The following is a 16617-nucleotide window of genomic DNA, read 5'->3' on the forward strand; positions in this document are numbered from 1 at the left end:
TCTCAGCCTGGTAAGCCATTTTGGGTGTTTCCACTTCAACATGTCGGCTTGGCTTCCATGTGGCCATCAAATGTTGTCAGGGATGGTGCAGAGGGAAACCATTCAGTCAAGAGCAATCAGCACAGCAAAGCTGACACAGACAAAACAGCTTGCAAATGTAGTTTCAGCTGGCTTCCTGTGGTGGTGAAGGTAGTAAAAAAGTAAAAGCAGGCCTAAGTTTCTGTTTTGTTTCTTCCAGGGCTTCTAGTAGCTCGAAAGGATAATCAAAATGCTTTGGGCACGTTTTGATGGTGCATCAAGTTTGCAATTCCTTTCTTTATTAAAAACTTAAAATAGTTATTTAGCTGTCAATACAGATAAAAGAATTCAGTTTATCCTCAAATGTCTTAATAAAAGTCCATGTAGTAAAATTGCTATCTACATGGCTTTGCCCAGGCCAGTGTCACCTGAACCCATTGGCTCCCCATCCATCATGTCTGGTGGCAAGAATTCTCTTTGAACATGTCGCAAAAGGGTGGCAGTCCTAGATGCTCACCCATATCTCAGTAGAGTTCCTGGAAGGCCTGGTTTTGCTGCCTGCATGCTTCTCTTTTCTCTGTGTTGTCTGTTCCTTGAGCAACGTTGCTGTCCTTGCCTTTACTGTCCTCTCTGAACCTTTTCCCCATCTCTCCTTTTGGCAGGATCGCTGCAGAACAGAGCAGTAGGTTGGCAAAGTATAGAACGCTGCGGTAAAAGGGGGTTGTGCTAGTGACCAGCTCTTCCTAGAAGTAAGGGTCCTTGGATGTTGCCTGTTGCCCAGCCATACTAGCTGCTTCCATTTCATGCTTGTCAGCCGCCTCTCCCTGAGCCAACATAACCTCACCTGAAACCTCTTTCCACCCACCTTGTATGCCTTTGAACCTGGCAAGGGGCACATTTTTTAAAATTAAGGTTCATTTTCAAGTTATCATCTCACCATTCAGATTCCTCCTTGATACTTTGGTTATGTTCCAAGCCTGTGTAAATGTCTTAATGACCATCTTACACAAGCATCCTTGCTTAGTAAGGCTCTTTACCAATTTTTAAAAAGTTTTAATTTCAACCTCTGCTTGTTAATTAATCAGTTAAAAATTAAATACTTGCTCAAAATCCAATGTTTTGTTTGTATCCTGCTTTCCTTGCATTAATGGACTGAGGAGGCTCACATGGTCTACTGAATTGCAGATCTGGCTTAAATTGCCCTTTTTAGTATCATACCTGGGTATTGCATCAGTAGCTAGGTCCAGCAGCACAGGATTTCACCTAAAAGTCTGCAGAACAGTCATCCTTGATTCCACCACATACACACACACCCCGCACAACTGCCCAGTATCCCACATATTGTTTCCCCTTCTACATTTCCAGTCAGGCATATACCAGATTTATTTTATTATTTCATTTAAATTTCATGTATTTATATTCCACCTTTCTTCCATCCTGGAGCCCAGGGGGATGTACATGTGGTTCCCAGGCAGTCTCCCATCAGGATGGCTGTGGCTCCATCTGGTACTTTGCAGAAGTAAAGAATAGTCATATTTATTTAGATTGCACACCTGTGGCTTTGAACAGTTGAGACACTTGGAAGCTTGAGTCTCAATTGACCACAAAGTCTCACAAATCCAATATTGTTTTCATGTGGCGGATAAGTCCCATCTCTGCCCTGAGATACTATGTGAAATTGGGTGGGCTGGCACACTATTTGATTTTTTTTTCCCCTCTGCATGTGTGTAACACTTTCATTTCTCATATTTTATCCATTCATTCTGCCTGGTCTGGGAAAAGGAACTTGGAGAGCCTTCTAAGCATATAATAGCTTAGAAGCTGAAAGCTAGGTGCCAAAATACTCACACTCTTTGCTTTAAAAAACCCCCTTCTCATTCTGTAATCAGAATAAGTTGTACCAGTTAGGTAAATGTAAAAATTTTGCTGCTCAGATTTGTTTTTGAAAGAATATGGTATGTTGGCTGGAGGCAGATCAGATAGAAATGATAATGGGTTATAGAACAGAGTGTGAGAACTGTACAGGGCAGTGAAACTTCAAGTACTGAAAGCTGTCTTATAGGTTTTCCGTGTTTTGACCAGCCAACTGCCCACATATTTCAAAGTTACTTTTTTAAAAATAGCAATGAGGGCTAGAAAGGTTTTTCTTTGAGAATGAAAGATGGTTTTTTCAAAATGCCAAATTCAGCACCGCTTCTCAGATTCTGTGGTGATATGGTGCCAACATGGATGAAATATTTTGAAGCCAATCTAGATTGTGGATATAACTTAGGAATGTACAGGCCATTTATTCTCCTTTGCTTTATAATGTAAGCAAACATTCTTGTAAATTCTGGGTTTTGCTCCTAAGTCCACATACTGAAAGCACAGATGCTTAAGAAGTTGTTTCACAGAAGTTGTCCCTTCTTAAATTTTCAGGAACGTATGGGCCCAAATATGCTATGTGGCCTTAGCTACAATCCTCCATGTATATATTTTGGTGAGGGGTGATGATCTCTTGTATTACAAAATTAGGGTTACTGTTATCATTCTGTTGAATATACTGAAAGCAGCACCCTTCACTTGCCAAAGGAAAGATATGAAGCTACCAGGAGAGAAGTATCCCAATCTTATTGAATATCTAAGAAACCGTGTTGCTTTCAGTATTATGCTCTGGGCCATAGCTAAAAGCAGATATTTGCATGGGTGTTTTTTCTTGCCAGCAACATTTTAATGCATCAGAAATGCATCTATATGTGTCTTATTCCTATTTCCGTTGTCCAGGGACATTGCATGTCGGATTTCAGAATTTAGGGCCTTGCTATCTTAGTAACCCATCACCCTCATCCTTTTGATGCAGGTGTTCTTTATGTACTTTATACTATACTGCTTGGGGCTCAGAAAGATAATGGTCAGTTCATATTGATCAGTAAAAACCAGTTTTTGCCCTTTTTTTGTCCTAATAGTTAAATTTTAATAACTCAATATTGGCTGCCATTCTGTGCACACTTAGTTGGAATACCCATTAAATACAGTAGGAGCTGACATCTGAGTAAGCATCCGTAGACTGTGCTATAACAATTTACATGTTTTACCATAAACACCATTTTAGTGCATGTTTTGTGCAGTCTTCAAGCTTTTGGCCATCCCTGAATCATAATTTTCATTACGATGCTAAATTTATATATTCACTGTGCCAAAAAAGGAGGGCATCTACTTAATACATGGAATTGTTATTCTGCATCTGCATTTTTAATTTTGCAAGTTTTCTGTGTGTCCTTCCAGAACTCACTGATGCAAGAAGAAAAGAAAAACTTGGAAGAAATCCAGTTTGAGCTCCAGAGGGAAGGAGCCAAAGAAGAGTTTAAAATACGGAAAAGAATTGCCTCTAATAAGGAAAAGAATTTTGTTGGATTTTTTTGTTTTTGTTTTTTTAAGGAAAAACATCCCCACATTTTGTATTTAACTGACTGTTTAAGTGCTTTGAGTTATGGCATAAACACCTGCCTGCCACTAAGGATTTTAGAAATAGTCAGGCTCCAAGAATTTGTTTTCCTATTGTCTCCTTTATTGAATAAAGAGGATGAGACAAAATGAACTGTAAATTTGTGAGGGGTTTGCCGATGTGCAGCCTGGCTTATGACTTGTGTCTGTACAGGCCACTTGGTTGTTTGGACTCTCCCCACACACACACCCTCCCCAAGCCACTGGCTGAAATGTGTCCTTTTGAACTTTGATAATGCCTTTTGTTTGCCTGTATGGAGAATAGAGAATTCTGTGCAAAGGTAAAATACACATTTGTTGCTCCACCTACCACTGATGCACAGCCCTCAGGTTCAAAAAGTTTCCCAGCCCTTGCCCTATTAAATCTGGGCACACTTTTTGTGCGTATTTGAAAGAATTCTCCGGATAGCAGCCCTGGCCTTTGCAGTAGTCATGGCAAGCTAGATGAAAGTGCTTTTTCTACTGCTTCCCTTCTTACTGCTTTCCTTGCATGTGTGTTCCTTTTTGGTCTCCTAAGCCTTTCCTCCCTGATCATTTCTGATGGTGCAGTGAATTTCCCTTATATTCCAAGGTTTGGCTTTCTGCATTTTCAGAATTATTTTGTTGCACTTCCAACATTGTTTTGGCTGTAGTCATTTGGTTGGTTGATGTTCCCTTTATTTCTAGCAGCAGCACATAGTGCTGGGTAAAAGCTGTCCATGGTCCTGAAAACAGAAGTCAGTCATAGGCTTTCCAGTGAACCCCAATGTCAGTTCCCAATTCATTGGCAGAGGCCCCCATGGCTAATATTTGATATCACACAACTCTGTGCCTTTATGCAGTAATTCTGTATAGGGAAAAAAGAGTTTGGATATATATATATATGATTGCTATACATCAGGGGCATTTATTTTCAAACTGAAGTGAGACTACATATTCAACAGTCAAACTGTAGTAAGCACAGGGAACAGAAGTCCCTCACACTTTGTTTTCCTAATGGCATTCTGGACAGTATTGGTGCACATAGTAATATGTCTGTTTCTTTGTACTGCTTCAGAAGCAGAAAGAAGAGCAGGGTGCTCCAGGAGTGGCACTGACCAGAATGAAGCAGGACAAAGCTTATTTACAGTTCCATTAGCTTGGTTAGGACACTGACAAAATCTTCCAAGTGGTCATCATTGATATCTTGAGACCTGAGGTGGGGAAATAGAAATAAAACAACTTAATGTAATGTAAACCATTTTGTTTGCAGCGGGACAGATTAGTAAAGATACCAAGCTGTAGGCATTTGATTGCACAGACTGGTGAGTGACTTCAAGATCAAGTTATAAGATTACGCCATAGGAGCATACAAAGCTCTCAGACTCCCTGCCCGTCTTGACCATTATTGACTGGTAACACGTCCTTCCAGGCTTTTGACAGAGTTCTTTTCCATCACTTGCTACCTGATCTTTTGGGCCTAGGAACTCCTGCATGCAAAGCTCTTGTTCTTCCACTCTCCCTACAACCTCGTGAACTCAAGGAAATTTGTATACTAACCTTTGATTCTGCAACATGGCTCCCAAGAAATTCCTCAGTACCATCTGCTGGTGATAGCGACTGCCCATCAGGATGCTGTCAGACTGCCTCCGCGTCATGAATTCGTGTTCCTCATCTCCCAGGTTGCCTTCCCTGTAATCAGCACGATGTAGATTAGTGGAAGGTCTTGAAGCAGGGAGATGTGATGTTCAAGCCCCTGCTTAGTTATGAACTTCAGATGGACCGTGGACAAGTTGTTTGACCTGTCTTAAATAACATGTGATTGCCTAATATACACCCACCCAACATAGAGAAAGGGTGAGAACACAACTGAAAAGTCACCTGAAAGATTGGCTGTGATTTAGAATGATTTAAAAGTGCTTTAAGCAAGAAAGGAGGAACCCATGACCATCTGCATATGGTTGGATTCCAACCCCCATCACCCCAACCAGCATGACCAGTCGTCATGGTTGATGGGAGGTGTGGTGCAGAAACATCTAGAAGGTCACAGGTTTTCTACCCCTGCTTTAAAGTGTAATAAGTGTAGCAATATCTTCCTCTAATGCAGGAATGGGGATCTTGCAGCCCTCCAGATGTAGCTAAACTGCAACTTCCATCATCCCTGATCACTGGTCATGCTGATTTGCGGGGCCAGCCCAACCATGAGGCAAGAAAAGGTGACTGCCTCAGGTGGCAGGATCCACAGGAGCATCCAAGGCATATATTGCCTGCTGGTGCTTCTAATAGCAACAACAGTGGCATGCTCCCTTGTTGACCGGATCTCAATGCTGTCTCTACAGTGGCCTCTTGGTAAATCAGAGGTGCTGCTGGTTTCCCCTCACCCTTGTTCCCAATATAGATCTTCACTCACCCCTTCTTCCCTGGTGGGGGTGCCATTTTGTGGTTCACCTCAGGTATTGGGCTGGCTCTGCTTATTTGGATAGATGGGGCCTGGACTCCAGCAACAGCTGAAAGGCCACTTGCACTACTGGCTTGTGAAGGAATTATACACTCAGGTCCCATTATGCAAATACTCATTATAAGAAAAGGAATTAGCACCCAAACCTCGCTATACACACGGAACATTAAGATATCCAAACAGCTGGACCTATGTGTAGTACTGTAAACAAATAAGCAGCCTCAAACAAGCCTTGCTTTTGTGTTTTGCTAGTCGTCAGCAGCTGTTTTGCCAAAAACCATGGTGGGTGGGAGGGAGGGAGATTGGGAAAAATTAGAGCATTTTTTTTCCTTGTTTCTTTGCCTTTTGGAATGTTTCAGAGTTTTCCTGGGTTTTTTCATCATTTTGGGGCCAACTTTCCATAGTCAAGAACACATTAGAAATTTTCCCATAGGAATCAATGAAAATTGCCAACTCATTATTACAAGCATTCACATAATGAACAATTTCCTGAGAAGGCATAGTGTTCAGTTAGTGGGACCCATGTGTACTTTCCAATTAATATCTTTGGGGCATGTTGGGAATTTACTATCTGCAGGAGGCAAATCAAGAATAAAAGCCATTAGCAATTGGCACTGAATGTTCATGTGTGTTAAAAATCACTCGGAGGACTTTCATCTTAAGTTATGCTATTGGCTACGCTGCCAGATTTTTGTAAATGTACAGGAGATTCCCTCCAGTGCAGGGCTGAATGTGGCTCAAAATATAATGGGCGTATTACTATAAGAATGAATCTGCCTTCTTGTTGCCAGTTGTCTTTCCAGGACATGTCTAGGCAGGAGCTTTTCAATCACAGGTTCTGTGCCTAATCGAAACACACACAGCTTGCACCCTATGCCTTATATGTAGCAGACTGCTACATCTAAAGTAATATCTAATAAAGTTCCACTTACCCGAGTCTTTTCCCAACGATGCCTTGCAATAACTTCTGGGCTGACATCTTACCCCGAACTTTGCGGTAACTATCAGTAAATATTGCATCTGCATGGCGCTGCATCCTAACAAAACACAGACATTGTGTTTATCCGTGCCTGCCTGGGACAACATGCAAATGATGGCTTCCTCCCTTTACTTGGATGGAGAGAGCAGTCTTACATACATCGTCCCGGAGAACAGGAAGCTTCCCATGCTATTAAAGTGGATTAAGAACTACTGTTGGAGCTATGTGCTTCTTGGCACTGGCAGATTGCAGCACAAAGTGTACTGTGTGTGAGAGTGAGAAACAGCACATAAGTTATGAATGAGGGCACAGATTTACTGATTGCAGCTCCCACTCTTTGACATCGCACAGGCCACATAATACTCTTTCTGCATTTGTAAGAAATCAATCTTTTAGTGTGGCATCACACAAAATTTGGAAGTACTTTCCTATAGACATCAGGCTGGTGCCTTGGCTGTACTATTTCATGCCTGCAAAAAATGGTTTTGTTTAGCCAAGTCTATCCAAACATGCACATTATTGACACGTGTTTTAATTGGGTTTTTTAGCTTATTGATTTCAAAGTGTTTTTTAGGTTTTAAATTGTTTTTAACTTCATTGGTTTATTATTTTTGTAAACAGCTCTGAGGGGTGTGTTTGTTTACAATCAAGATGTATATAAATTTTATGAAATAAATAAACAGGGCAGGTTTTTTTTCACTGAGCAGTCCATCTGCTGACCTATATCACCCTCCTGAGTGCTGAGGTTAGGCAAATTTATTTTGTAGAGCATTCATGTTCGGAGACAGTATACCAGTATATACCATTTTCTAGGAAGCAACAGCTTGGGAAAGTTGTCATATCCATGTCCTGCTTGTGAGCTTTCCAGAAGCTGAGTGGCCGCTGCCTGAAATGGGATGCTGGACTACATGGGCCTTTTCATTTCAGGAGGGGTCTTATATTCTAATTTGCCACTTTTGACTACTGGACGTGGGGTGCTGATATACCCACCTTTTCTCAGCAGGGTCGGTGAGGAAGTTCTCCTCCTCCTGCTCCTCTACTGAGAGGTTGTGGCTTTGCACAGGACCACTTTCTTGCAGTTGAAAGCTCACTGCCTTGCCAGAAATGGGGAGTGGACTATATCTGAAACACATCAAGAGAAAGCAGAAGTAATGCCGAAAATACCCAAAGTGCAATGCGCATGTTTCTGATGGCATGGTATATGGAGACGAGAATTGGCAGACAATGGTGGAAGAAGAGGGGTGGTCATGCAGCAAAAAAAAAAACAACCCAGCTATGCATCTTGTTGCGCCAGGCAGAGACAGTATACGTGAAGGAGCGTCTCCACCCCCATCGTTCTGCCTGGACGCTGAGGTCCACCGCCGAGGGTCTTCTGGCAGTTCCCTCGCTACAAGAAGCCAAGTTACAGGGAACCAGGCAGAGGGCCTTCTCGGTAGTGGCACCCGCCCTGTGGAACGCCCTCCCACCAGATGTCAAAAAGAAAAATAACTACCAAACTTTTAGAAGACATCTGAAGGCAGCCCTGTTTAGGGAAGCTTTCAATGTTTAATAGTATTTTAGTGTTCTGTTGGAAGCTGCCCAGAGTGGCTGGGGAAACCCAGCCAGATGGGCAGGGTATAAATAATAAATTATTATTATTATTATTATTTATTTCTCCTGATATACAAGCTGGTAAGGCTTGTGATACAAATGAAGGCAGCAGTTAAATTGTGGACTGCTGGGCTAGATGAACAAAGACAGCTAGCTCCCTGTGTTCTTAAATGTTTGTAGGGTAGCATATGTATAGCCCTAATCACAGGGGAAAACCTCTGTTTCAGGAATTATATTGGTGGTGTAAGAGAAAACTCAAGCCTTTTCTGAAAACACAGTGACCACCAAATTCTGATGGCCTGTAATCTTTGAGAAAGATGGAGAATAGATTTGTTACGAGCTGCTTTTCAACTATTCTTCACCTTCCCTTTTAGATAGATAGGGCCACTAACTGTGAAAGACAAAGGTCAAGTCAAACCTCATGTTTTCGATAGGCAGGAAGGTGAGAGAGAAGATGCTTACCTGAGTGCTGGGTAGAGAGGAGACGAGAGGGAACACATGATGAAATGGAGGAAGAGAAGGAGAACAGCCCTGTCCAGCATTCTTCACTATTCTGGGGCAATCTGCAAAGATATAGAGGGAGAGAGAGAGAACACTTGGCTTCATTAGAGTAGCATAAGTAGCCTCGTGGCAGAATTTTAGTCATAGACGCTATGAAGTCATTCCCCCCCCCCCCCCGGTAAATCAAGTGGGATTAGTGCTTTAGGCTATGTACTCACAAAATCTTAAAAGCATGTTATTTCCCTCAAAGAACGCTGGGCACCATAGTTTGCCCCTCACAGAGTTACTATTCCAAGCAACCCTTAACAAATGACAGTGCCCAAAATTCTGTGAAGGGGGGGAAATGTGCTCTAAATGTGTTTTAAAGTTGTTGTGTGTGTATGCAGCCTTAGTTTGGAGTAAATGACCTAAAGGACAGTTGCTGACAGTTCCCACAACCCTTGTGTGACGAAGGGAGTGGGAAGAATCAAAGCCCCATTGTGGAGCCTCTTCTAGTCAAATACAAGTTCCAAGAGGAGGCCTGTTTCAGAAATATGTTGATACAAATGGAACCTGTGACAGGATGCCGCTGTATAGACCCTACAACAATCAGTGTGGGCACCGAGTATGCTCAGTTCCCCTGAATTATTTTGAAAGGTTTCACTGCCTTAGGCTCACCCCCCCCCAAAAAAAAATGTTTTATATTTCTGCAAACTTGGCTGATAACCTCCCTTTTGTAAGTGGTGGTGGTTGTTTTGACTACATAAGCACTTACAGCCAGAACATAAGAAATAGAGGGAGTTGCTGCCACACAAACACACAAGCATACAGAGCTATTATTTCTCAGTATAGCTGAAAAGCTGCAGACAGGTGCAGCCTCAAGCTGGATCTCTTGCCTACTGTTCTGGAATCGCTTCAACTGAGCTAGCTTTCAATAGTAGAGAGGAATAGAAAGGGCAAGAGAGTCCGTTTTCAAAATGACTCTTTGCGCCTTTGATCTACAACCCTGTGTAGTCTGGAAACATCCAGCATGGATGCTTCCAGTAGATAAGTGACTCAGGGGAAGCAGCCTCACACAATAAAACCATTGTGAGCATTTCAGGGGATGTAACATTTAGATTTTCAGGGCTTTACGGCTGAACTCTTAATAGACTTCTGTTTCTTTCCATTCCCTGTTCAAAAATTATGGTCACATTAATCTTCCTGTGAATGCATTGGGAGCACCTAATTTTGTACCAGTGAACTTAAGATGGCAGGACCCAATCTGTGCATAAGATGCCATGAAACATGAAAACTCTTAAGTTTTTAGAAGTAGCAGTAGAAACAGTAAAGACACTTTTATTCATCACCATTACTCATCTGTTGGAGGGCAAGGTTTGAGTCTAAGCATCCTGATGTTTCAGAAGGTAAAGGATTTCAATCTCTCTCTCCCTAAGTGAATGGGGCTGAGTTGACAGCCCAACAAGATGTCATTTGAGAAACCGAAGATGCTATGGTTGCTTAAATCCTCCTTCAAAACAAAAGTCTTTAATCCCGAGACACAAATTTATTCCTGTTAATTTTTTAGCACTTCTGTAATTGGTGTGAGCCCCAGCAGAATCTAGTTGTAGAGATAATGACGAAATGGTAGGCAGAGGCAGACAAGCAGATAAACGGCTGTTGACTATGTCATGGATTTTACTAAATCAGTCTGGTAAACAATGCAAACATTGCGAGATTAAGATATGTAAGGCACTCCTTTAGCCTTGTAGTATTTTCAGGGTTAAAAAAAAATGCTGTGCATGTCAGATGAAGACTGTAGTCCTAGACATACTTTCTTGCCAGGAAATCTATTTGAAATCAGTGGAGTTTGCTTTTTGCTTCTGAGTAAACTTTGGCTAAGACCTGGCACACACCATCATAACACTTTATACACAAAATAGCTGCCTAAGAATGAAATAAATTCCAATGGCATAGTTTAAATTTTTTTAAAAAAGTTTAGCTGCCACATTTTTGCCTACATTTCAAAAGTTTACCCTGTTGAAAGTTTTTTTGCAGTAAAATGCCATCTCCTCTTGTGCCTTCTATCTCTAATAAACCAGACATCTCTGCAACTCACTTTTCTTTTTGTCCATAAGCAAATGGGTAGCTAGAACAATATTACTTACCCACTTATTTTCCAGAGACAAAGAATTACAAATTAAATGTAAATGGCAGCTTTAAACAGCAGGTTTCTTTTATTTCTTTTTTACCAGCACTTAATAAATTCCAACTCATATCCAGAGTACCTGTCTAGATTACGTCCAGATTGATTTTGCAAATCTTCTGAAATATCCTAGAATTATTTGCATAGTTGGAGTCCAGTTATGAATATTTAACTCTGTAGTTTACAACCCAATCCTATGCATGTTGCTTTAAAAAACATGCTGTTGAGTACAGAGAGATTTGTTCCCAAGAATGCGTGCGCAAGACTGCAATCTTAATCAATATACAAAGCATCCTGCAGACAGGAATAGTTAATTCACTTTTCCACCATGAAACACCTATTCATTAACAAACAAACAAAGTGTTAACTTACAGTTCCCTTCAGAAAAATGGTCCTCTCAAGTCTGTAACCTTGTTCTTGGCCTTCTTGCTTGCCTGACAATACTTCCAATTCTTGCTGTGTCCCAGGAAATAGAGAAAATCCTATCCAGCTTTTTCTAACCAGAGTGGCGAGTCTCTAGCTGTTGTGGGTATTGTCACACTCTCTTTTATATATTCACTCCCTCATCAAACCTGCAAGCTCCTGAACGTCAGAGAATCAATTACCTTCCAGTCACTCAAACAGCTGTGTTTAGCATCCTAACTGGGCTTACTAAAAGACAAATTTGCTTTATTAGATAAGCTTTGCATTTTTTTAAAATGGGCATTTCAATCTGAATGCCAACTAGGGGGACTGTTGACAGGTCACCCAAAGAAGGAAAAAGGAAGGTGCAGATTTGCATAAAAAGCACAAATTCAGAAATAATTACTGTACTTTAAAGAGAAAAAAAAATGTGGTGGGAAAGACTTCAAACTGAAGAGCTGTCAGGACCGTCCTCTAACAAAGGACTGCCCTCTCTAAAGTAGGACACATGGCCACCTTAAGATCAACAATGAGCAAGAGTTAACCATTAATATTACTTCCTGTCTCTCTTGTTAAAAGAGTCATGAAATGTTATTATCTTCTCTTTATCAGCATTGCTATCTTCTTATTCATTTTTCACATCTATATACCATCTTTCCCTCCCTGGATCCAGTGGCGTAGCGTGGGGGGTGCAGGGGGGCTGGCCGCACTGGGCACAACATCTGGGGGTTAGGGTTAGGGGCGCAAATCCACGGGTTAGGGGGCGCAAATTACTTGCCTTGCCCCGGGTGCTGACAACCCACGCTACGCCACTGCCTGGATCTCAAGGTGGTTTACAGAGTTCTCCCCTCCGCATTTTCTCCTCTCAACAACCCTGTGAGGTCGGTCAGGCTGAGAGATAATAACTGGCCCAACTGAGCTTTATTGCTGAGTGGGAATTTGAACCCTGGTCTCCTAGGTCATAGTTCAACACTCAACCTGTTACACCACACTGGTTCTCCTTTATATATTGATTCCCCCCCCCCCCGTTGACTTTGTCACTCCTACCTGCTGGCATTAGCTGAGTATTTTACACTTTGGTCCTTTGCAAACACCAGCAGCCCTATACCAGGCAAATAATGCATCTAAAGTTCATCACTGGGGGCAAACTAATGGACAAAACAAAGCTCATGCTCATTAGGTCATACTTAAGAACCAGCAGGGTTTCAACACTGTCAGGCAACCCAATCCATATCTTCAGGAGGTTGCAATCAAATGTGCTGGTTTGTGCCATGTTCAGACAGTGTCCAGCAAGCACCATAGTAATAAATGAGATCGCTTACACTATTGAGTTGCAGCAAGATGTTCAGATCTCTAGATTCAGATCTGAAGGAGTGTCTCCACCCCCATTGTTCTACCCGGACACTGAGGTCCAGCGCCAAGGGCCTTCTGGCAGTTCCCTCACTGCGAGAAGCCAAGTTACAGGGAACCAGGCAGAGGGCCTTCTCAATAGTGGCACCCACCCTGTGGAACGCCCTCCCACCAGATGTCAAAGAGAACAACTACTACCAGACTTTTAGAAAATATCTGAAGGCAGCCCTGTTTAGGGAAGCTTTTAATGTTTGATGCATTACTATATTTTAATATTATGTTGGAAGCTGCCCAGAGTGGCTGGGGAACCCCACCCAAATGGGCAGAGTATAAATAAATTAATTATTATTATTATTATTATTATTATTATTATTATTATTATTAGACCTGGCTCAGAGCTTTTTCGGTTTATACTAACTGCTTACATCAACCCAAGCCAGTGCATGGATTAGTGTTGGTAGCATGTGATTCAATCAGAATCCAATCACGCCTTTCAGTGTTCACTCTTTGTCCCACATTGCAGCCTAAACTCATGTGAATTGTTCCATTATACTACTATCTGCACCTGGCTTAGCCATTAGACTAGCCTTCCCTAACCTAGTGCTCTCCAAATGTTTTGGGCTAGAACTCCCATCATCTTTGACCATTGGCCATGTCGGCTAGGGTTGATGGGAATTGTAGCCCCAAACATCTAGAATGCACTAGGCTGAGAGAGGCTGTTAGACCTCGGTTGCTAGAGGTACCTCAGTTTACACCACAAACAGCATTTCACCCAGGGGGCTAAGCAGACAGCAAAACATCAACCAGCCACTAACAAAGAACAGAATCCAGGAAAACACCTTGTAATTTTTCAGATATTGATTTTCTCTTAGACTTGATGCCTTCATTCCCCTGCATTTTTTTAAAAAAATGCTTTAAAGAGGGTTTTTTTAAAAAAAAAATAAAATCCTGTGAGCTCCTCTTGCACCTATACACTCCAATAAGCCAATCTGAACATAAAATGCTGGTCGATAATACTTTGCTTCAATCCAGAAGGCTAGCAATATTTTCAGCTCCTCACTTCTTATCTCCAAGCAGCAGCTACGACGAAATCCCCAAATCACTCCTCAGCAGGAGTTTCCCCCGTCTTCAGCATTTATTCCACATTATCATCTAGTATCCTAGCTTATGCTATTAAAGACTCTTATCATTTAGTGTGGTCCTCCTTAACATGGGCAAATAGATTAAAATGGAAATCATATACTCCACAATGTACACATGGTTAAAATATAGACCTTCGTGATTTTTACAAGAATGAATTAGGATGCATCCAAAACATTCAATTTATTGTAATAGGTTTTAATGAAGAAACTTGCATTTGTTTTTTTATCTTGTGAACCACTCTGAGATCTTCAGAAAAATGGCAGCATATAAAGTTAATATAACAACAACACTTTCTGAATCCTGATTTTACCCTCTACAACCCTTTGTGTATGATAATAAGATAGGAAATTCATTGAATGTTGAATGTATTATTAAGGTTGTTTGTTTGCTTGCTTGCTTGTTTTCCTATCCTTAGGTCATCTAACCAACTGATTGGCTCTTTGTGTGTGTTTATGAAATTATTCTGAAGATATGAAATTCAATAAATTTTGAGTGTTTAGTTTTGTTGTTGTTTTGTCCTAGCCTTATGTCATCGAGTATCCCACTGACCACTTTCATTGGTGATTCCATTCCACTGGAGATAATCTGCAAATTTTGGTGGTCATAGCAGCCAGCCTCTGTCAGCACTAGTAAAAGCCAGGTAGTCAGAGACACGCCTGATTTCCGCTTAAATCCAAGGCTGTGGTTATGGGAGAATCAAGACCAGGCTTCTTCAACCTCGGCCCTCCAAATGTTTTTTTGAGACTACAATTCCCATCATCCCTGACCACTGGTCCTGCTAGCTAGGGATCATGGGAGTTGTAGGCCAAAAAAAATCTGGAGGGCCAAGGTTGAGGAAGCCTGATCAAGACCCTCTTCGGGTGTTATTGCTGTGAAACGCTCCATCACAGATTCAGGTTGTATATATGTGTAAATAAACCAGTATATCATAAAGACACCACAGTCTCTGCTGTGCCTCATTCCAAAGGAAACACGGACCGTGAATAAGTGCCTGAAACCTCGGGAATCTTACACCGCTCAGAGACTGGGGTGGCATGCAACAATGTTGTTTAAGCAGCTCCTGGCTGCTTCTCCTGGCCATTGGCACCACTGGAACTGGCCCTTTAATGTTTTCTGTACTGCTTTTGGCCCAAACCCATATGCTCTATAGCTATACCCACTCCACTGTTTGTCCTTTTCCTCAGTTTTATCAATCCAATTGGTAAACATGTGCTTTTGCACACACAAAAGGAAATTGCAATTAACATTTAAAAGTTCATTGCCCACATCCTGCCTCTTGGTGGAGGTGGGGGGAACTAGAAGTGCAGTAGATGAAAAAGTTGGAACTTTTATTTTAAAATGACTCTCCTAATTGGGGGGGGGGGGAATAGCAGCATATGGGCTGTCATTTCAATAAGGTTTGTGGAACAAAGAGCTGGTCTTAAGCTGCTTTCTAGTTCGAAACAATATCTAAGAGTGTCTTTCTCTTGCTCATTTCAAAGCTAATTGGGGTCTGCTGGAAAAAAGGAAATGCAAACATGATCAGCTGAAGGCATTTTGCAAAAAAACAATTCTTGGTGTTTGTGTTTTGAGTGGTGTGGAGAGAGTTTGGAGTATGGAAAGTGAAGGGAAGCAAAGTGGGTTAAAGTGAGCTTAAAATGGCAGTTGGGGTGGAAATGGTGCTAATTGACACCATTAGCTGGATGGAACAAGTCTAGGCTTAATCACAACCATCCTAGACTTCAGCTTGCTGTGAATTCACTGATCCTCAAATACTCTGTCAGTGAATCCCACATTTAAACTATTTGAACACATTATCTTAGTATGCTACACTTGCATGGTGTTTTTAAGCGTGAATGATACCAATTCAGGATAAAATGTCTAGTATGGAAGCAGATTGGGTTAGCCTGAGTGAGGATGCCACACTCAACTCTTACTCAGTATTTTAATATTTTACATTTCATTTTGTAGGGTAATTAAATTGTTGTTTTGAATCTTGTCACCTGCCACACATCTCTTTTCTGGCATGGATTGGAAGTATAAATGAACGAAACCAACAAAGGTTTATAGTACTTTGAAGACTAACAAAGTGATTTCAGCATAAGCTTTCATGGACCAGAGACCACTTTCTCAAATGAAGGGGCGGGGCACAACCCAGTGAGCATTTTCTGAAATCTTAAGACCACCACTACTCACCAGCAGATGTCACTGTTTAACAGTTTGTTGGTATTCCAGTTGTACCACTATTACTTTATATTTTGCCATTATGTGGATGAGACAAATGTTGTCACCTTGTTTTTTTAGCAATATTTCAAAGTGGCTGTGGGATAGCTGGACCTTCCCAAGAATTTGCATTAGGCACCACATAGCTCCAGCGGCAAACTTCAACCTCTGCTGCCACCAGCCTCTTCCCTTTGGCACCCTGTTGCCTGCTTATGCATTGACGCAGCTGTGATAAATCTCGAACCTCTGGATAGGGGCATGTCGCAGGTACAAAAGCATCACCTAAAAAATATAGAAAATGGCTGGTTCCTGACTTGATTTCAAGGTCAGCTTAGCCGGGGCGCATCCCGCTTTGCTACGTGGGTCGGT

At 41.6% G+C, this 16617-nt stretch overlaps 2 protein-coding genes across 8 annotated transcripts in view; one reads left to right on the forward strand and one right to left on the reverse strand.

The window, feature by feature from the left end:
- RPN2 (ribophorin II) overlaps positions 1–3595 on the forward strand; it is a 28644-nt gene extending 25049 nt beyond the window's left edge. The window contains exons 17-18 of one of the 2 annotated variants that reach the window (XM_082226037.1): positions 681–767; positions 3283–3595. In XM_082226037.1, the coding sequence (XP_082082163.1) occupies positions 681–732 (52 nt within the window). In that variant the 3' untranslated portion in view covers positions 733–767; positions 3283–3595. The remainder of the gene's footprint in view (positions 1–680; positions 768–3282) is intronic. The other variant, XM_082226038.1, reaches the window with a different exon arrangement.
- A 767-nt stretch (positions 3596–4362) lies between these two features.
- The window catches only part of GHRH (growth hormone releasing hormone), a 31777-nt gene continuing 19522 nt past the window's right edge, over positions 4363–16617 (reverse strand). The window contains exons 1-7 of one of the 6 annotated variants that reach the window (XM_082226567.1): positions 16317–16446; positions 11524–11733; positions 8949–9049; positions 7887–8018; positions 6850–6954; positions 5020–5151; positions 4363–4673 (exon numbers count right to left, since the gene is read on the reverse strand). In XM_082226567.1, the coding sequence (XP_082082693.1) occupies positions 4604–4673; positions 5020–5151; positions 6850–6954; positions 7887–8018; positions 8949–9028 (519 nt within the window). In that variant the 5' untranslated portion in view covers positions 9029–9049; positions 11524–11733; positions 16317–16446 and the 3' untranslated portion in view covers positions 4363–4603. Of the gene's footprint in view, positions 4674–5019; positions 5152–6849; positions 6955–7886; positions 8019–8948; positions 9050–11523; positions 12217–12369; positions 12563–16221; positions 16447–16617 lie in introns of those variants that run through there. The other 5 variants (XM_082226566.1, XM_082226565.1, XM_082226564.1 and 2 more) reach the window with 5 other exon arrangements.

Source organism: Podarcis vaucheri (genome assembly GCF_965113315.1).
Source record: "Podarcis vaucheri genome assembly, chromosome: 6".
NCBI classification, from domain to species: Eukaryota; Metazoa; Chordata; class Lepidosauria; order Squamata; family Lacertidae; genus Podarcis; species Podarcis vaucheri.